This window comes from Gekko japonicus, unplaced genomic scaffold (genome assembly GCF_001447785.1).
Source record: "Gekko japonicus isolate JY-2015 unplaced genomic scaffold, Gekko_japonicus_V1.1 scaffold247, whole genome shotgun sequence".
Lineage (NCBI taxonomy): Eukaryota > Metazoa > Chordata > Lepidosauria > Squamata > Gekkonidae > Gekko > Gekko japonicus.
This window is the reverse complement of record NW_015166427.1, coordinates 599,629-614,484: the sequence shown is the minus strand read 5'-3', so window position 1 is coordinate 614,484 and position 14,856 is coordinate 599,629. Positions and strand designations below refer to the sequence as shown.

At 41.5% G+C, this 14,856-nt stretch overlaps 1 protein-coding gene across 2 annotated transcripts in view; it reads right to left on the bottom strand.

The window, feature by feature from the left end:
- CUL4A (cullin 4A) overlaps window positions 1-14,748 on the bottom strand; it is a 51,656-nt gene extending 36,908 nt beyond the window's left edge. Inside the window, exons 1-9 of one of the 2 annotated variants that reach the window (XM_015411776.1) lie at window positions 14,598-14,748; window positions 13,918-14,301; window positions 8,171-8,286; window positions 6,693-6,796; window positions 4,410-4,479; window positions 3,447-3,520; window positions 2,660-2,822; window positions 1,426-1,515; window positions 99-181 (exon numbers count right to left, since the gene is read on the bottom strand). In XM_015411776.1, coding sequence (XP_015267262.1) covers window positions 99-181; window positions 1,426-1,515; window positions 2,660-2,822; window positions 3,447-3,520; window positions 4,410-4,479; window positions 6,693-6,796; window positions 8,171-8,286; window positions 13,918-14,089 — 872 coding nt within the window. In that variant the 5' untranslated portion in view covers window positions 14,090-14,301; window positions 14,598-14,748. Of the gene's footprint in view, window positions 1-98; window positions 182-1,425; window positions 1,516-2,659; window positions 2,823-3,446; window positions 3,521-4,409; window positions 4,480-6,692; window positions 6,797-8,170; window positions 8,287-13,917; window positions 14,302-14,443; window positions 14,544-14,597 lie in introns of those variants that run through there. The other variant, XM_015411775.1, reaches the window with a different exon arrangement.
- Window positions 14,749-14,856: the final 108 nt, after the last annotated feature.

Genomic DNA, 14,856 nt, shown 5'->3' with positions numbered 1-14,856 from the left:
CTTGCTACCATTATTCTGCTTGAATATCAAGAATATAGAGCGACCTCTTCAAAGCAACAGCAATCTTGCGGGGGGGGGGGGGAGTAAGAGGTACTTACTGTGTGCTGTAGTCTAAATATGTTACTACTCTATCTGCCTCTTCTTCTAAACGTTTGTTAACATGGTGAAGATATTCTGGAACCTATTAAAAGTAAACATATATATTTGACTGTGGCAGGTACACTGAATGAGGGGTGCAAAGTTAACTCAAGACTACTGTATAGCAAAGCCACAAATGCCATTGCCTGACCTTACCTGGTGCAAGCATGTAGACAGTGGGCATTGACAGCTATACTCAATTAAATTCAGTGTTTTGTTATCATTTGTGATTTTATTTTGTCTTTTTTTCATAAATGAGTTCACAACGATGAATAGTCCCGGTGTTAATGCAACCCTAAACACTTTTGAAAGTGGTCAAACTCTTTAATCCAGTGAAACAAAGTAAGGTTGCATGAAACAAAAAGTTATTGCCTTTAATGGAATCCTTCAACGCTTCATACAAAACCCCTTAGAGATATTCAACAGCACAATCACTAGGGTTGTGCATTTGGCTACATCCAAGCCGAAAACATAGCCAGAAAATACCTTATCAGTATTTTCCAACTATTCTTCCAGCTGGATACAGATCTCAGTATTTTTTTAGTTATCTGAAATAGCTGAGTCCCAAATATCCTGAAAATATTCAGGATTTTTCAGGACCACCAGATAGCTGAAGTCAAAAGATGTTTAAAAAGACTGCAGGCCCTTTAAACACCTTCAAAGTTCACTCACAGATGGTAAAAGGCATTTAATGGGACCCTTTAAATGCTTTCCCACCCTTCCACTGAAACCAATCGAGGATGGGGGCACCCTTCTTTGGGAACCCATAGAATTGAACCCCCTGGTCCAATCTGTATGGAACTTTGGAAGTGTTTTGAGAAGAGGCACCAGCAGCTTTGCTGAAAATTTTATGCCTCTACCTCAAAAAAATGAACCCACAGATCCCCAAATACCCCCAGATTGATCCCCCAGCATATCCTGACTATAATGGTCCACATAGGGTAATAATGGAGCCAAAAAACCCAGGATTTCTGAAAAATCCTGAATCCAAATACCATGTCAGTATTGGGATTTGGGAATATCGGAAAATACTGATATTTTTTGGGTTCAATATACCCGAACCCTAAAAATTCCAATTTGTTTTGCATACCCCTAACTATCACCAAAAGATAACTGAAGTGGATTACCTTTCTTTAATTTACACATGTAGAGATATTTAAACAATTCTGCCAGATGCAGTACAACTCTCACTCAGACACAGGGAATTCACATCTGAGAGCAGTTTCTATTTAATTGGAGTCCAATCTTCTTGGAAATTATTCCACCAAGAAAAACTCAACTTCATACCTCTCTTTCCTGCATTAACTTTTGGCCTTCTGCAGTATATAAACAGTTTGTATCTTCTAAAAACCTTTGTTCAAATGAGTTCTTGTAAACCTATTTGAGAAAGATATTAATGAACATGCAGTTAATTTATTATTACACATTAAATGTTAAGGTCTTAATTTCTATAATCTTTTTAAAGGTTCAAGTAGTAAGCTTGTTCTTACTCATGCTAAAAACTGTAATATAGAAAATACTCCTATGTGCAAGCAGGGAACTAACACTGAAGCAGGGCTCCCAAGTACTTACCTTGATTCGGCGGGGGATATGTAGTTCTTCGTGGGACCATTCCCGCGGGGAAAACACAGGCGCTGCACTATTCCGTCGCCCAGACATGACGTAGGCACGTAGCCGGGTGACGCTCTAGCAATGGGGCTGGAAACTCGATGGTACCATCGAGTTTCCAGCTCCATTACCAGAGCGTCACCCAGCTACGTGCCTACGTCACGTCGGGCGACGGCATAGTGCAGCGCCTGTGTTACAAGCAAGAATCTTCCGGCGGGGAAGCATGTGTCCCCCGCCAGTTCGTAGGTAGGTACTTGGCAACCCTACACTGAAGAAAGGTCACCAAAAAAATCTACCAATATACTCCTATTGAATCTACAATCTTATATTCACACCTCCTTGAAAATAAGCACCGAGCATATAGACATTTCCAAGTAAACATATACAGAATCAGGCAGCTCAAGAAGGGCCTGAACACAAAATAATTGTTTTCACTCAGTCTCAAAAGCTAAACCAGCAGCATACCACAGTGCTTTTCTTGCATCAAACTGCAAACAACCTTGGCAACAGCAGTTTATACCAACTCGTTGAAAAACCCATTATTTTTAAAAAATGTTCAACTTTTACTCTCTAGCTATTGCTAAATGTTGTGACTAGGAGAAAGCAAAACTGTGCTGCTTCAACAAAAAGGTGAATAAAGAATTAATATTGTAAAAGACCATTCCTCTTTCAGTACCCTCCTTATGGAAGACTGAAAATATGATGGAGTACAAATCCCTTCACTTTTAAGCATGTGTATAAATTCAACATGCCATGTGATAAACTTGTGCTAAGGCTTGGCATTACAAGGAAATTTCACTCCATGTCAGCCATTTGTTGAGGACTTCGAGTAGGAATGCTGATATCTTTTACTCTCATCCAGTCAATTTGTTGCCTGCTCCTGTCATTTTATGTATACGGCTGCTACACTTACCTGTAGATCAGACAGCATGCTTAATAAACTTCGTAACAAGCTTCTATCCACAGATTCACCATTTCGTTCTTGTTTGATCAACAGTAGGATTCCATCAATAGTTTTTCTTTGCACAAGTTTATCACTAATAACATGGTTTCTAAAAAGTTCTAGCCCCATATCCCTGCAGAAATATAAAAGAGTGTTTTAGTTTGATTTTGGTATTCAATGACGTGGTTTCAAAACTTCCCTTTTAAAAGTCACTCCCTCTTAAACATTAGCGATAGGCATCCCATTATGCTTGCACTGTCACAGTACACATGGGGCTTCCAGTGTACTCTAAACAAGAATTTTATTCACATAATTGTACTGTCTTAGAACATCAGAATAAGTTGAACCTGTCTTTGGTTAATGTCAAAACAAATTACCATATCACTAATTTAAATACATTAGATATTTATTCGTTCCTGAAATTTCAGAGTAGCTTGTACATCAGCCCTCTTAAGGCAATATAAATTGAAATGGATTCACATAAGGTCCTCAGACTTACAATGTGAATAAATACAATGTGTGTATCCTAAATCTGGATACTGAAATCTCCTTCTGTATAGATTCAGCCTAGTCCATTCTCCTTCTGTCCAGGGCACTTCTCATGGGGCTCAAAATTACTACTCAAAGCTTATCAGTTGTATCCCACATACACATTTTACTAGCAATATTACAATGTATGTAGCACTATAGATGTTAACATTAAAATGAACACAACAGGTTCATGCATTGCCAAGAGACACTCAGACACTATACCTACCATATAGAAGGTAGCATTGAATTCTGGAGAACATAAGTGCGATCCAAAAACAAAAAAATGCTTCTGATCATGATCTGCAAACATAAAATGATAAAATAAATACTCTCTGCCTGCAGATATAGTGCTTGTAGCACATACACACGTAACATTACAATTCACATTAATCATTACAAAGGTAATGAATTAATCCACAGACATGACATCCCATCTCTCACAAGCTTTTCAAAGTACTGCTGCCTGAGCATTAACAGCAATTTTATATATTTCAGTGACTTAAGGAAGCTTTATCCATTTTCCATAGTTAAACGATTGGTTCCTAATGAGCTACAGAAATGTGCGGTTCATCTCTGAAGCAACCTGGTGGAGTATTCACCACAGTATTATGCAATGTCTTACTTGCAAAATGCACAAACAGCTAAACCATTTAATTTTAATTTAAAAAGAAAAAGATGCACCTAGGAAAGTAACTAAGCAAAATTTCAGAATCTTGTAATTAGCCAATTTAGTGGACACTGACAATATGAATGAAATGAAGAAACTAAATCACAAGCATTACTTCTGAATAACCCAAAGAACATTATCCATTCAATTACACTACTTGTACTTCACAAACTGTTTGATTTCTAAAAAACCAACTGATGTAGCAATATTTTTAGTAACTGAATTAAGAGATAGCCAATAGATCTTCTTGAGAGCTACAGCACTTTGTCAAAGATGACTTATATCTTACAAGAGCAGAGTTGGCATCGATTTCTGGTTTACTTTTTTGTATTATTTTTTCAGATTGATTCTCTAATTTATCCCAAAATCTAAATTTTAAAAAATATGCATTTTCTTTGGCTTATTTCCCACTTGCTTATTTATTCACAGGGAGTTCTTCATAGGGAGTAACCATCCGCCTTTACATGCTTATTTATTTCCCATTTTCTCTTGAATATGTATCAGGAACTACATCTGACTTACCATTTGTCTGCAGTGATCTTGCCAGCATTTGTTTATTTTCTTTAAAAATAAGAGACTGTCAAGAGAATCTGTGCTGCAAAAGTTAAGGGAAACTTCTCTATCAATTATTACATTAGTTCAGAAAACAAGAGTTACAATAAAAGTTAGATCATAGGCTGAGCATTACGTTTTCTCACATTCCAAAAAGGAACATACAGCAGGCTCCTGCTATTAACATTCATATTTTTCTAAAGAAAATTTTCATACACAAATGAAGGATAAATTCAGCAAAAATTTAGAGCCAACGAAGTGGCTTCCCATTGCTGTCCACTGCTATTAGGCTGTCTACAAAGGCCTCGTCCAAGTTTCAGCCACTGCTCTAAAACGAAATCTGTTTTTACTCCTCAAAAAGATAGCTAAATACAACAGATGCTGTGGCTGTCACTGATGAGACAGTGAACACGATCCCATGATACGAAGCAATGCTACATAATTACAGAAAACATATACTAACATATACTAAAATCAAAGCGTTATAGAAGTGGTACCAAAGACATACCGTCTTAACCAGAATCTACCAAGTAGATTATGATACGTCTACTGGTTTGGAAATATTGAGGAGATAGTTCTCAGAAAAGTATTAGGTCTTAAACCTGTGCTGCTTTGTATTTTCACCATCCTTTGAAGATAGTACAAAATTCAATAAGGGTCCTTACAGTTAGCTAATCAGGAAGACTCACTGGGGTGGATCCAGCCACTGCCCAAGTAGCCTTCCTCCAGCCTCCTCCAACCTAAGTGGCTCTTCCTCCAACTTGAGCCAAAATGAAAGGTGGGATAATAATGTCTTTATTATTATTATTATTATTAGTATTTATTATTATTATGCATTGTGTGTAGAATAGCCAGGAGTGCCTAAGATTGTCTGGCAGACAAAAGTTCTAGCTCTTTTAGTGTTATGGACCACTAGGTGGTGAGCTAGAGTTGTTTTTAAGACAAGAGACATTTCACAGGTGGTTTGCCATTGCCTGCCTCTGTGTCATGACCCTGGTATTGTTTGGCGGTCACCCTTCCAAATATTAGCCAAAGCTGACCCTGCTTAGCTTCCAAGATCTGATGAGATCAGGCTAGCCTGGGCTATCCAGGTCAGAGCAAAGGTGGGGTATGTTTTAATAAATATACAAATAAATAAATAAACTTTGTTTAGTGGAATGGTAGGGTGGTATAGGATAAACTTCAATAGCTGCATTGGCTTGAAACTTTGAAAATCATCTCAATAAATCAGCTTTATTACTCTAGATGAACAAACCCACTAGCAATTACAACACTACTTCACTCACGTTAAGAAAACAAATTTCTCAGGATGGCCATAGACAGTTAATCGGAACCAAGGCATAGGGGCATGTTTCAACCACACCATAGATCTTCTAGAAATGACAGCAATAGTTCTGCCACCCTAAAACACAACCTAAAGGAAGCTAAGCCAAGCCCCATTAAAACCACTGGAGAAATCTGATATTTTATGAAGAAGACAGCATATTTATAATAGTTGAAATCAACACTATTCCACATCCACAATGATAAAATAATGAGGTCCTAAAATTTTAAACTCTAAAAAGGAGTCTTACACTTTACAGTAGAATGACAATATTATATTAAATAAGTTGATCAGACCCTGAAATTACAGCTTTCAAGGAAGTGCAGTTGGAAGCAGCAGAGAACACACATTCCAGAGGAACTGTGGTCAGGAGGTAAAAGCACAAGTTTTAGTATGTGTTCAGAAGAACTTCTCTCTGTTTCAGTCCTGGAAAGCCATTAGGCTTGTCAATCCCTCGCTGGGGGCATGTAAATTCCCACCAAGGAGGCCCGTTACCCGCTGGTGGTGGATCGGGCCCCAGGGGGAACTCCACCCCCTGCTGGAGGGCGTCCCCAGCGTGATGATGTCACCCGGAGGTGACATCATCATGCTGGCCACGTTGTGGGGGGGACAGTCTATGAATCGAGGGAAAACTCTATGGTTTTCCCTCGAGTCAGGGTGCCCCGCCCCCAACGTGGACGACGCGATGACATCACTTCCGCTTCACACACGTGCGGGGAGACTCCCAACAGAGCCAGGAATCCCCCTGCTTTGAAGGTAAGTTGACTTGGCAACCCTAAAAGCCATTGCCAGTGAGCACAGACAATACCAAGCTAGATGCACCAACTGCACAAAGCTACGTTATGGAAATTACTTGGGAGATATCCCAATGTAGCCTTTAGTACAAGCAACACTATTATGGTGGTTAATTTTTAACATTAAAAGGATATTCTCTAAACTGCAATATTTGTGCTTTCACATGATCTTCACAGACTTGTCGTAGTTGTTTGTACAGTGTAGGTGACGCATTGTAAGAACAGACATTTTCTACAGCCTGTAAAATAATTTTTTAAAAAAATAATCAGAATAAAGACCAACTGCATCCATTAAAATGCTAAAAAGGTAAGGGAATTCTAGAGGGAAAGGTGGTTGTCTATATATACCTTCCATGACAGAATCCAACATATTTTATTAATATTCAAATAAAAACCAGTAAATGTTAACAAATACTCTGGACAATATCAGTGGAATAACTCTATATGTAGATAGGCTCAGCAAGCATCTACCTTGATTTTAAGTACAACTTGCTGCAAAGAGCAGAACAAAAGGGGAAGAGTGAGAAGTGGACAGAAATAGAGAAAAAAATTAAAAACTATTGCAAGGCATGAAACTGACTGAATTTTTAAAAAGTGCAATCCAAAAATGTTCCCATTGTACCCACATGAAACAACTAAGAAGTGTGTGTAAACTGTTGTTTCAGCAGAACAAACAAAGGTTAAGCAAGCAAAGAGACAAACTCCAGAACAAGTGTTGAAAAAGCAGCTGCAGCATTTTTATTTGTAGTTAAATCTTTTCACCCAGCATTCACTAAACTTTGGGTTGGATCCTACGCAAGCACCAGTGTAAGGCATGGATTTTCCCCACATTTCCCTATAGCAGCCCTGCGAACACCGAGAAAGGCAGAAAGCAAGGAGGCAGAATAATTTTTCCTGCCTCTCCCACCAACAGCACTCCTCCTACTGCAAGACAGTCTGCTAGTACAACACAGAAAGGGACAATTTCACCCTTCCTCCCCTCTTCACTGCAGTCATCTGTGTCTCATAGCTTTTTTTCTCCACATGAATTTCCCCAGCCTTCAATGTCACATTTTTGGGGTTCAGAGAGGACTGCCAGGAGAAAGGGAAGGCAGGAAAGACCCACTTCCACCAGCACATCACACTGGCAGTCCATACGATCCAGTCTAATGATCTACTGATGTGTACCACATATACTCTTTAAATGAAAAATTTATAATATAACAAACATGTATGCATACAATACCTGTGTCACTAAAAAGAGGATACAAATCATTTTGGCATACCTTAAACTACAGAGAACTACCCAAATTGTAAAATGTTTCTGGATTGGATTGTACATAACAATGCAGATGGGGAAAAGCGTGACTGAATGCTCCCCTATAGAAAACCTTCATGAACATAGAAAACTAGATGTCAGGGAGAAGGATTAGCTAGACCTTGGCCAAACATGGTAGTTATTCATCTGTAAACATATAATCCCTCCCTGCTTTCCCCCCTTCTTTTTTCACTGCTATCAGAAATGGTACAGTGAAGGCACAGTTTTATCATGTTTGTGCAAACTACTCCCAAAGCAGATATTTAGGTATCTTTTCTGCTCAGGTAGTGATTTTGTAAAAATTCACAACTCTTACTTGGTAGAGTTCTTCTAGATTATATTTAATAGATGTGCTACTCTGAATTGCTCTGACCGCTTCATGAAGCTTCTTCCAAGTGTCCTGAGTGTAGCTGTCCGGCAACACTGGTCTCTCTGCATTAAAAAGACACAGAACTGGTAAAACACACACCACACAAATACTATGTCACTGCATTCCAAAATAACTGCTATTACTAAGTGTTAGGGGAAATATAGATCTGCTATTTCAAGCTGGCAAAACAATCTTTAAAAATAAAGTTTAGGTATTCACTTACCTTTCTTCTTTCAAAAAAGGCTTTGTGAGACCCAGAGGGTATGACAGAATGGTAGCAAATAACTCTTTTGTTCTTTCTCTTTTTGAATACTTGTTAAAGATATTACCCAATAGTTTATGGAAAGCCTGGACTATTATATTCTATGTGTTTGCTTATTTAAATGTATTATTGTGTGCCTTTCTTGCAGAGACTCAAGGCTGCTTTCCCCCTCTCAGTTGAAAGCTTTTCTTTAATTGTTTTTAATTAAAAAATAAAAATATTAATTCCACATTACTTTATGTTGACCTTTTAAGTATAAACTAAATCCTTCTTGCCTCTTATTGATAAGGACATTCAGTGTACTAGATGGGAAGGCTCTTGAGGTGCTCACATATATGAATTTTGTAAAATGCCAAGCATAAGGACGACAGCAAATAAACAACAATATATCTACTGCTGGTTATCACAGGTCCCGGTCACACGGGCAGGAAACCGCGGGGGGGAAGTGTGGCAGTTTGCCCCGGGGCAAACTAAGGCGCGGTTACCTGATCAGACCTCCCGTGGAGGTACTGTGGAGGTTCCGTGGGAAAGGAGAGGTGCCGATCGCAGGACAATCCCACGCGCAAAAACGAAGTGCGCGGTGCGGCAAACTGGAAGGTTTTATTTTTGTTTACACCATGACTGCGCATGCTCCGTTGTGTGCTTTTGCGCATCCACAAAGACTTGAAGGAAAAAAAAACTTTTTCGCCAGGGAACATGGGCGGGCGCCGGATGCCACCGGAAACGCGATCAGACGCCCGCCCTTGCCCCGCGGTTTCCGTAAACTAGTACCTCGGAGGTACTAGTTTTTTGCCGCGTGGTTTCGGCAGGAAGCCTCGTTTGAGCCACGGGAGTGCTACACTTCCCAGATGTGCCGGTGAGATCGCGCCCCGAAAACCCGCATGTCTTCCGTCTGACTCGCATGGCTAATGTTCCGTGTGACCGCAGCCACAGTCACATGAAGCTCATCACAAACATGTAGTGGGAGGTACTCACATACATGCACATCAGGCCTTCACATACCCACAAATAAATTAAACTGATTGTCATTTCAATAAGGTATAGTATGGGAAGAAGTATTTAGAAATAAACAATATACATTATTTCCACATAGAGAAACACAAGAGACGGTCAGTTGACACACAAGGTTCTGAAGTTTCAAAATTTCATTCACATTAGATAACAAATAATTTAAACGTTTTTTAAAATGGTTTCATTCCAATCCTGTAAAGACTGGTGGTAATTTGATACACAAGTGCCTGCCAGATAAATCTTTTAACAAAAACACACTTGTAATGATTCCTTGTTTTATATGTTTGTGTGTCTCTTTAAAAGTTTGGTTGCATGGCTGTGTGGTGGACTAGAGTGCTTGAAGAGACAAGTGTGGTGTGATTGGTGATTGACAGAGAGGGGGAGGGGTTTTAGAAAGTGTTTCTGAGTGGATAAATGGGTATGTCCTTCAGGAGTGACAGAAGTTGGACAGTTGATGAAGACAGTTAAGGAGTAAAAGAGTTTGTTCTGAAGTCTGAGAGAGAGACAGTATTGTGTGTGATACAAGAGTTAAGTTCTGTGTATGAAGAAAAGTTGAATGTATAAGGAAACAAGAAAGTAAAGTTAAAGAGAAAAATAAAAAGTCTGAGTGACAGACTGGAGTGAAATAGGAAACCTATATGACCCTGACTAATGAGTTACAAAGTTACTTGAAAAATCCCTGTCAGAAAGGGAGCAGATCTTGTGGGAGACACAACGAAATTGTTAAAATTATTCACATTACTGGTTACATTGTTCTACACTTTAATCTATGAACTGTTTCAATAAATCTTCTTTTATTTAAGTCTGCCAGCTCTGAAAGAAATAATTTCTCATGAAACACATAGACCCTCATGAAAGCCTAAAACCTCGACCGACCTACCCAGTGATAGCCAAAAGAAAGTATAAAGGTTTGGAAAGTCTAAAATTTCCTGGTGGCAGCCTAACCTACCCAGTTTAACAAAATAAAAAGAACACTTTAAAGTGAAACCAGGCCTCCCCAGATAAGGGGTCGTCACAACACTCTTTTAACAAAAACACAACATTTTTAACTAAAGATTCAACTAAAAGTAGGGAACATAAGGAAAATGCTTTAGGGATACTTAGTAATTTATAATCCAATGATGAATTAACTATAAACTTCAGATGAATCAAAATCACCAGTCCACAAACACATGGTAACAAATACTAAAATTTGCCACATAACCAATGTTTAGCCATCACTTTGATTCTCAGAACAAGCAGTATTTAATCCCTGTATCTAATAGACGGCTGGCCCATGCAGACAGGCATGAAAAAGGGCTAACAATAGCTACCATTCAGAGTTCTAAAGACATAGTTTAATAAAAATGTGAGAATTAAAAAGTCCTCAAAAGTTAATAGTGACATCTATGGATCTACAGACACTAATACAGACACACACACTACAGTTCATGAGATATTTTGGTTCGCCAACTGCAAACAAGCAACACAGAGGCTTGCCAAGCAGAGGGTGACTATGAGGAGGAAAGAGGCAAGCTGGAGTCAGCAGGGGGCAGCCAATGGGGGGGGAGAACCTGGTGAAAGACAGGTGCAGTAGGCAGCAAGAGGGGAAATTTCCCCTTTCATGTGTGGTACAAAATGAATATGCTTCTTAAGCCCCGGTCACACTAGGGGGAAAGGCATGGCTGAAGTGCGGCTTTTTAAAGCCGCATCAAAAGAGAAGCGCGGCTGCGGGATCAGACAGATCCCCCCAGCCGCCGCACAGTTCCTCCCCAGCATGATCAGATACACGGGGGGGGGGGGGGGAGCCATGGACCGGAGAGCGAGGCGAGCCCGCTGCGTATGCATGTGCATGCGCAGTTCGGCAGGACCTCGGATGCTGTGGGAGAGATGGCCGCATCGGCAATCAGATGTTCCCAGATGTTGCAGTATGATCGCGCCCGCTTGATGCGCCCCTCCCGCGGGGCAAATCCTCCCGTGTGACCGGGGCCATAGTTTTGTGGTTAAACGAACCTAATCTGCTTTCTTGGTTTTGTGGTTAGAGTTGTAGAGTAGAATCTGGGAGACCCAGGTTCAAATCCCAGGTCGGCTGGGTGATGTTGGGCCAGCCACACACTCTCAGCCCAGCTAACCACACAAGGTGGTTGTGCATAAGATAAGTCTGCAACAGCTAATAGCAGTTTAAACTTTATTCTCTTTTCTGTCACTTGCTTGGTTATGATTAAAGTAAAAAAAATAAACCATAGTCAGTACTTCATCAAAGAAGGTACTAATCTTCGTAAAACAAATGTTCTATAAAACATGTTTCTCATTCTCAAATTCCAGCTCCTTCCTTTGCAGACCCATAAAAAAATGCAATTTGTTATGCACATTTTCTCCCAATTACCACAGCCAAAGTTCTTTAACTACATGAGATAATGAAGCTAATTGTTACCAGCCATGGTTACTTTAAGATCCTCCCTTAGGGGGAGGGACCCTGTAAAATCTATGGATGTAACAGGCTTTTAAAAAACCAATAATGCCAACACCGAAAAGCTAATACAAAAAAAGAAAAGAAGAAAGCTCACATGAACCAGAAACACAAAGTTACTATCTGAAAAATCTGTAAACAAAAGGTTAACAATAATTGTAGCTTCAGGCATATATTCTACATAAACATGAATTGCTCTCTAAATGTGCTATCTATAAAACATGCCACCAGAGAGACTGAGCTAGAAACTTCTAGACAACAAACAATGACCCATTAAAAGTATGCAACGCTCAGGTTCACAGGAGTGTAATCTTTCACTTGGCAACTCTGAACTCATGGGGTGGAAGGAGGACAGATTTATTGAAGGTGAATACTTCACATTTAAATGGATTTGTTCCTTTGTAGCAGCTTTTACCTACATGCATTTACAGCTGATGCCTGGGTATTCTAACATGTTAATGCTTAAAAGCAGCAGAAACAGAAGGTGATGGTTAACGCTGAACAAAGGACTCAGCAAGACACCAAATAACAATAAGGTCCACCCTGGTTCTATAGCAGCAACAGAGTAATCTCTCGGAGACAACTGTAGCAAGGTCCCGTGGACACTAAGGTGAGGAAAGGGCAGTGAGCGTCACATGTCAACACAGGCAGAGAATCCTGCATCCCTATTGGCTGTCAGCTGCTGATCTGACCTAGGCAAAATGCCAAGGCTCTTTTCTTCCATCTCTGTACGTCAGATGAGAAGTTACTCAAAGTCCTTCATCTATGTGCCATGGAAGCCACAAAGGCACACGACCCAGCCAAGATGACAGCATCTGTGTCCTGTAACAGACAAGCTTGGAAGCAGCACTGCAATATTTAGGTGCCAGATAAATATTTTCAGAAAACACAGGAATGTTTCTGGAGTTATTGTGGTTTAAAAGGGAATATCAGTGGAAACTGTGAACCTTCAGAATATAAACTAGCAGAAGTGTTTTCGGAAATTACTGTTTGCATTTCCTGAATCTGTACCTCAAATGTACATTCTAATCCCACTCTAAAATATAAACTCATGTATTTAGCTTGAAAGTGGCCTGGTCCTTTTTAGTGCCGTGCCATTGACCATATTTACACAAGACTAGGGGAATAACTCAAAGGCACTTTCAGTGTCATCCACAAAGCCAGTCAACAGGATGGGATTCACACAATCACATCTTTTTGCTTCATATTAATCGATCCATACAGAATATTGTAAGAAAGTGGAATGGGGGGGTGCACTTGTTGATCCTCTGACTCTTAACTATTCAGAGTTACTTGGGGTACTTAGAACAACTAAAAGGTGTCCAATGGCATGAAGGAGTAACTAATTCACATAGTCTAGATAACAATATAAAATTTCCAGGTGTAAAGCAGGTCAGTATTTAAAAGCAGTACAGAAGGGGGGGGGGAATGGCAGGCATTTATAGCTTGTCATTGAAAAAGCCAACCCTGTCAAAAATCCCCTCTTGCCACACTACTTTTTTGAAAAAGCACAGTCCTGCTAGGCATTCGGACAGACCTACGTTCACCTATAAGGCAAAGAACACGTTTGAAATGCATCCAAATGGCCCATTAACAAGGGACGCTAAGCATAACTACCTCTCAAGCAGTGTTCCCTCTAAGATGAGTTAGTGTGAGCTAGCTCACAGATTTTTAGTCTCTGGCTCACACATTTTTGTCTCAGCTCAGGAAGGATGGCTCCAGAGCAAGCTAATTTATGCAGTATCCAAATCACTCGCTCACAACCTTAATGCCAGTAGCTCACAAAGAAGAATTTTTGCTCACAGGACTCCACAGCTTAGAGGGAACATTGCTCTCAAGTGCAACACATTCGCTTACAAAACCAAACGGGACGTCAGGGACTTGTTTCCATCGGGCTTTGCCGGAGTAATTCCGCACTGCCTAATCTAGCCTCGTTCACCCACCAGCCCGGCTCTCCTCGTCCACACCCACCTCTGAAATTCTTGATCACTAACTTCTTGGAAGTGGCCCCTCCACCAGCAGCACCGCCGGCCACCCCACGTCGGGCCCCGGCAGCTGCTGCCAGGAGGGTGGGCTTGGAGAGCCCATTGGTGCGCCCCACTAAGGCCGACAAGTGCTGCTGCTTCTGAGGCTCGGCCGCCATGTTCGACCAACAAATGGGGGCAAAAGTCCGTCCTCTTCCACCCTCACACACCCCGGCTCGCTTGCATTGGGGGGGGGGGCTGAGGAAGGGGATGTTTCTCAAAAGGGAGGGGTCCGTCGCGCTGTGAGCGGAGAGAGCGGCCGCCGCTTCCCGTCCCCGCGGCTTGCCGACGGTTGAGGGACCTCCATGAAGACCGTCCGGCCGAGGGAGCGCTGAGGAAGGAAGAGAAGAGGCGTGAGGGCGGCGGCGGCGGCGGAGTCAGGAGTGCACGAGCCGGTGCACCACCCCCTATATATGGGGTGGTGGCCGGTGTCGTCGTCGTCCCCCACCCCGGCCTCTTGGACGGCGCCTCACAAAATGGCTCCTTCTTGGTCCGTCCGGCTCTTTCGAGGCTGGAGCTGCTCCAGCACACAGGACGGCCTGGCGAACAGAAGCGCCGGCTGGGCCTCAGCGGAGCCGACGGGAGCGGGCTCTCCCTCCTGTCGCGGGACGGGAGTAGGTGCAATACCGGAATGGGAAGGAAGAGCTCAGTGAGCGGCACGGCCGCAACCCAGCGCAGGGAAGAGCCAATTCGTACTCCTGGGGCGCCCCAGCCGTCGCATCACCGACTCCTATTTACACGCACCCGCCCCCAACTCTTTCGAAGTGGATTACTGGGAAGCGAGTCCTGTCGCACTTATTAACTGAGGGCTGGCACCGAAATGTTTGCACCCAGCAAACTTTGCATAAAGATGGGACCCCCAGGCTCATTGACTTCTTGTTTAATA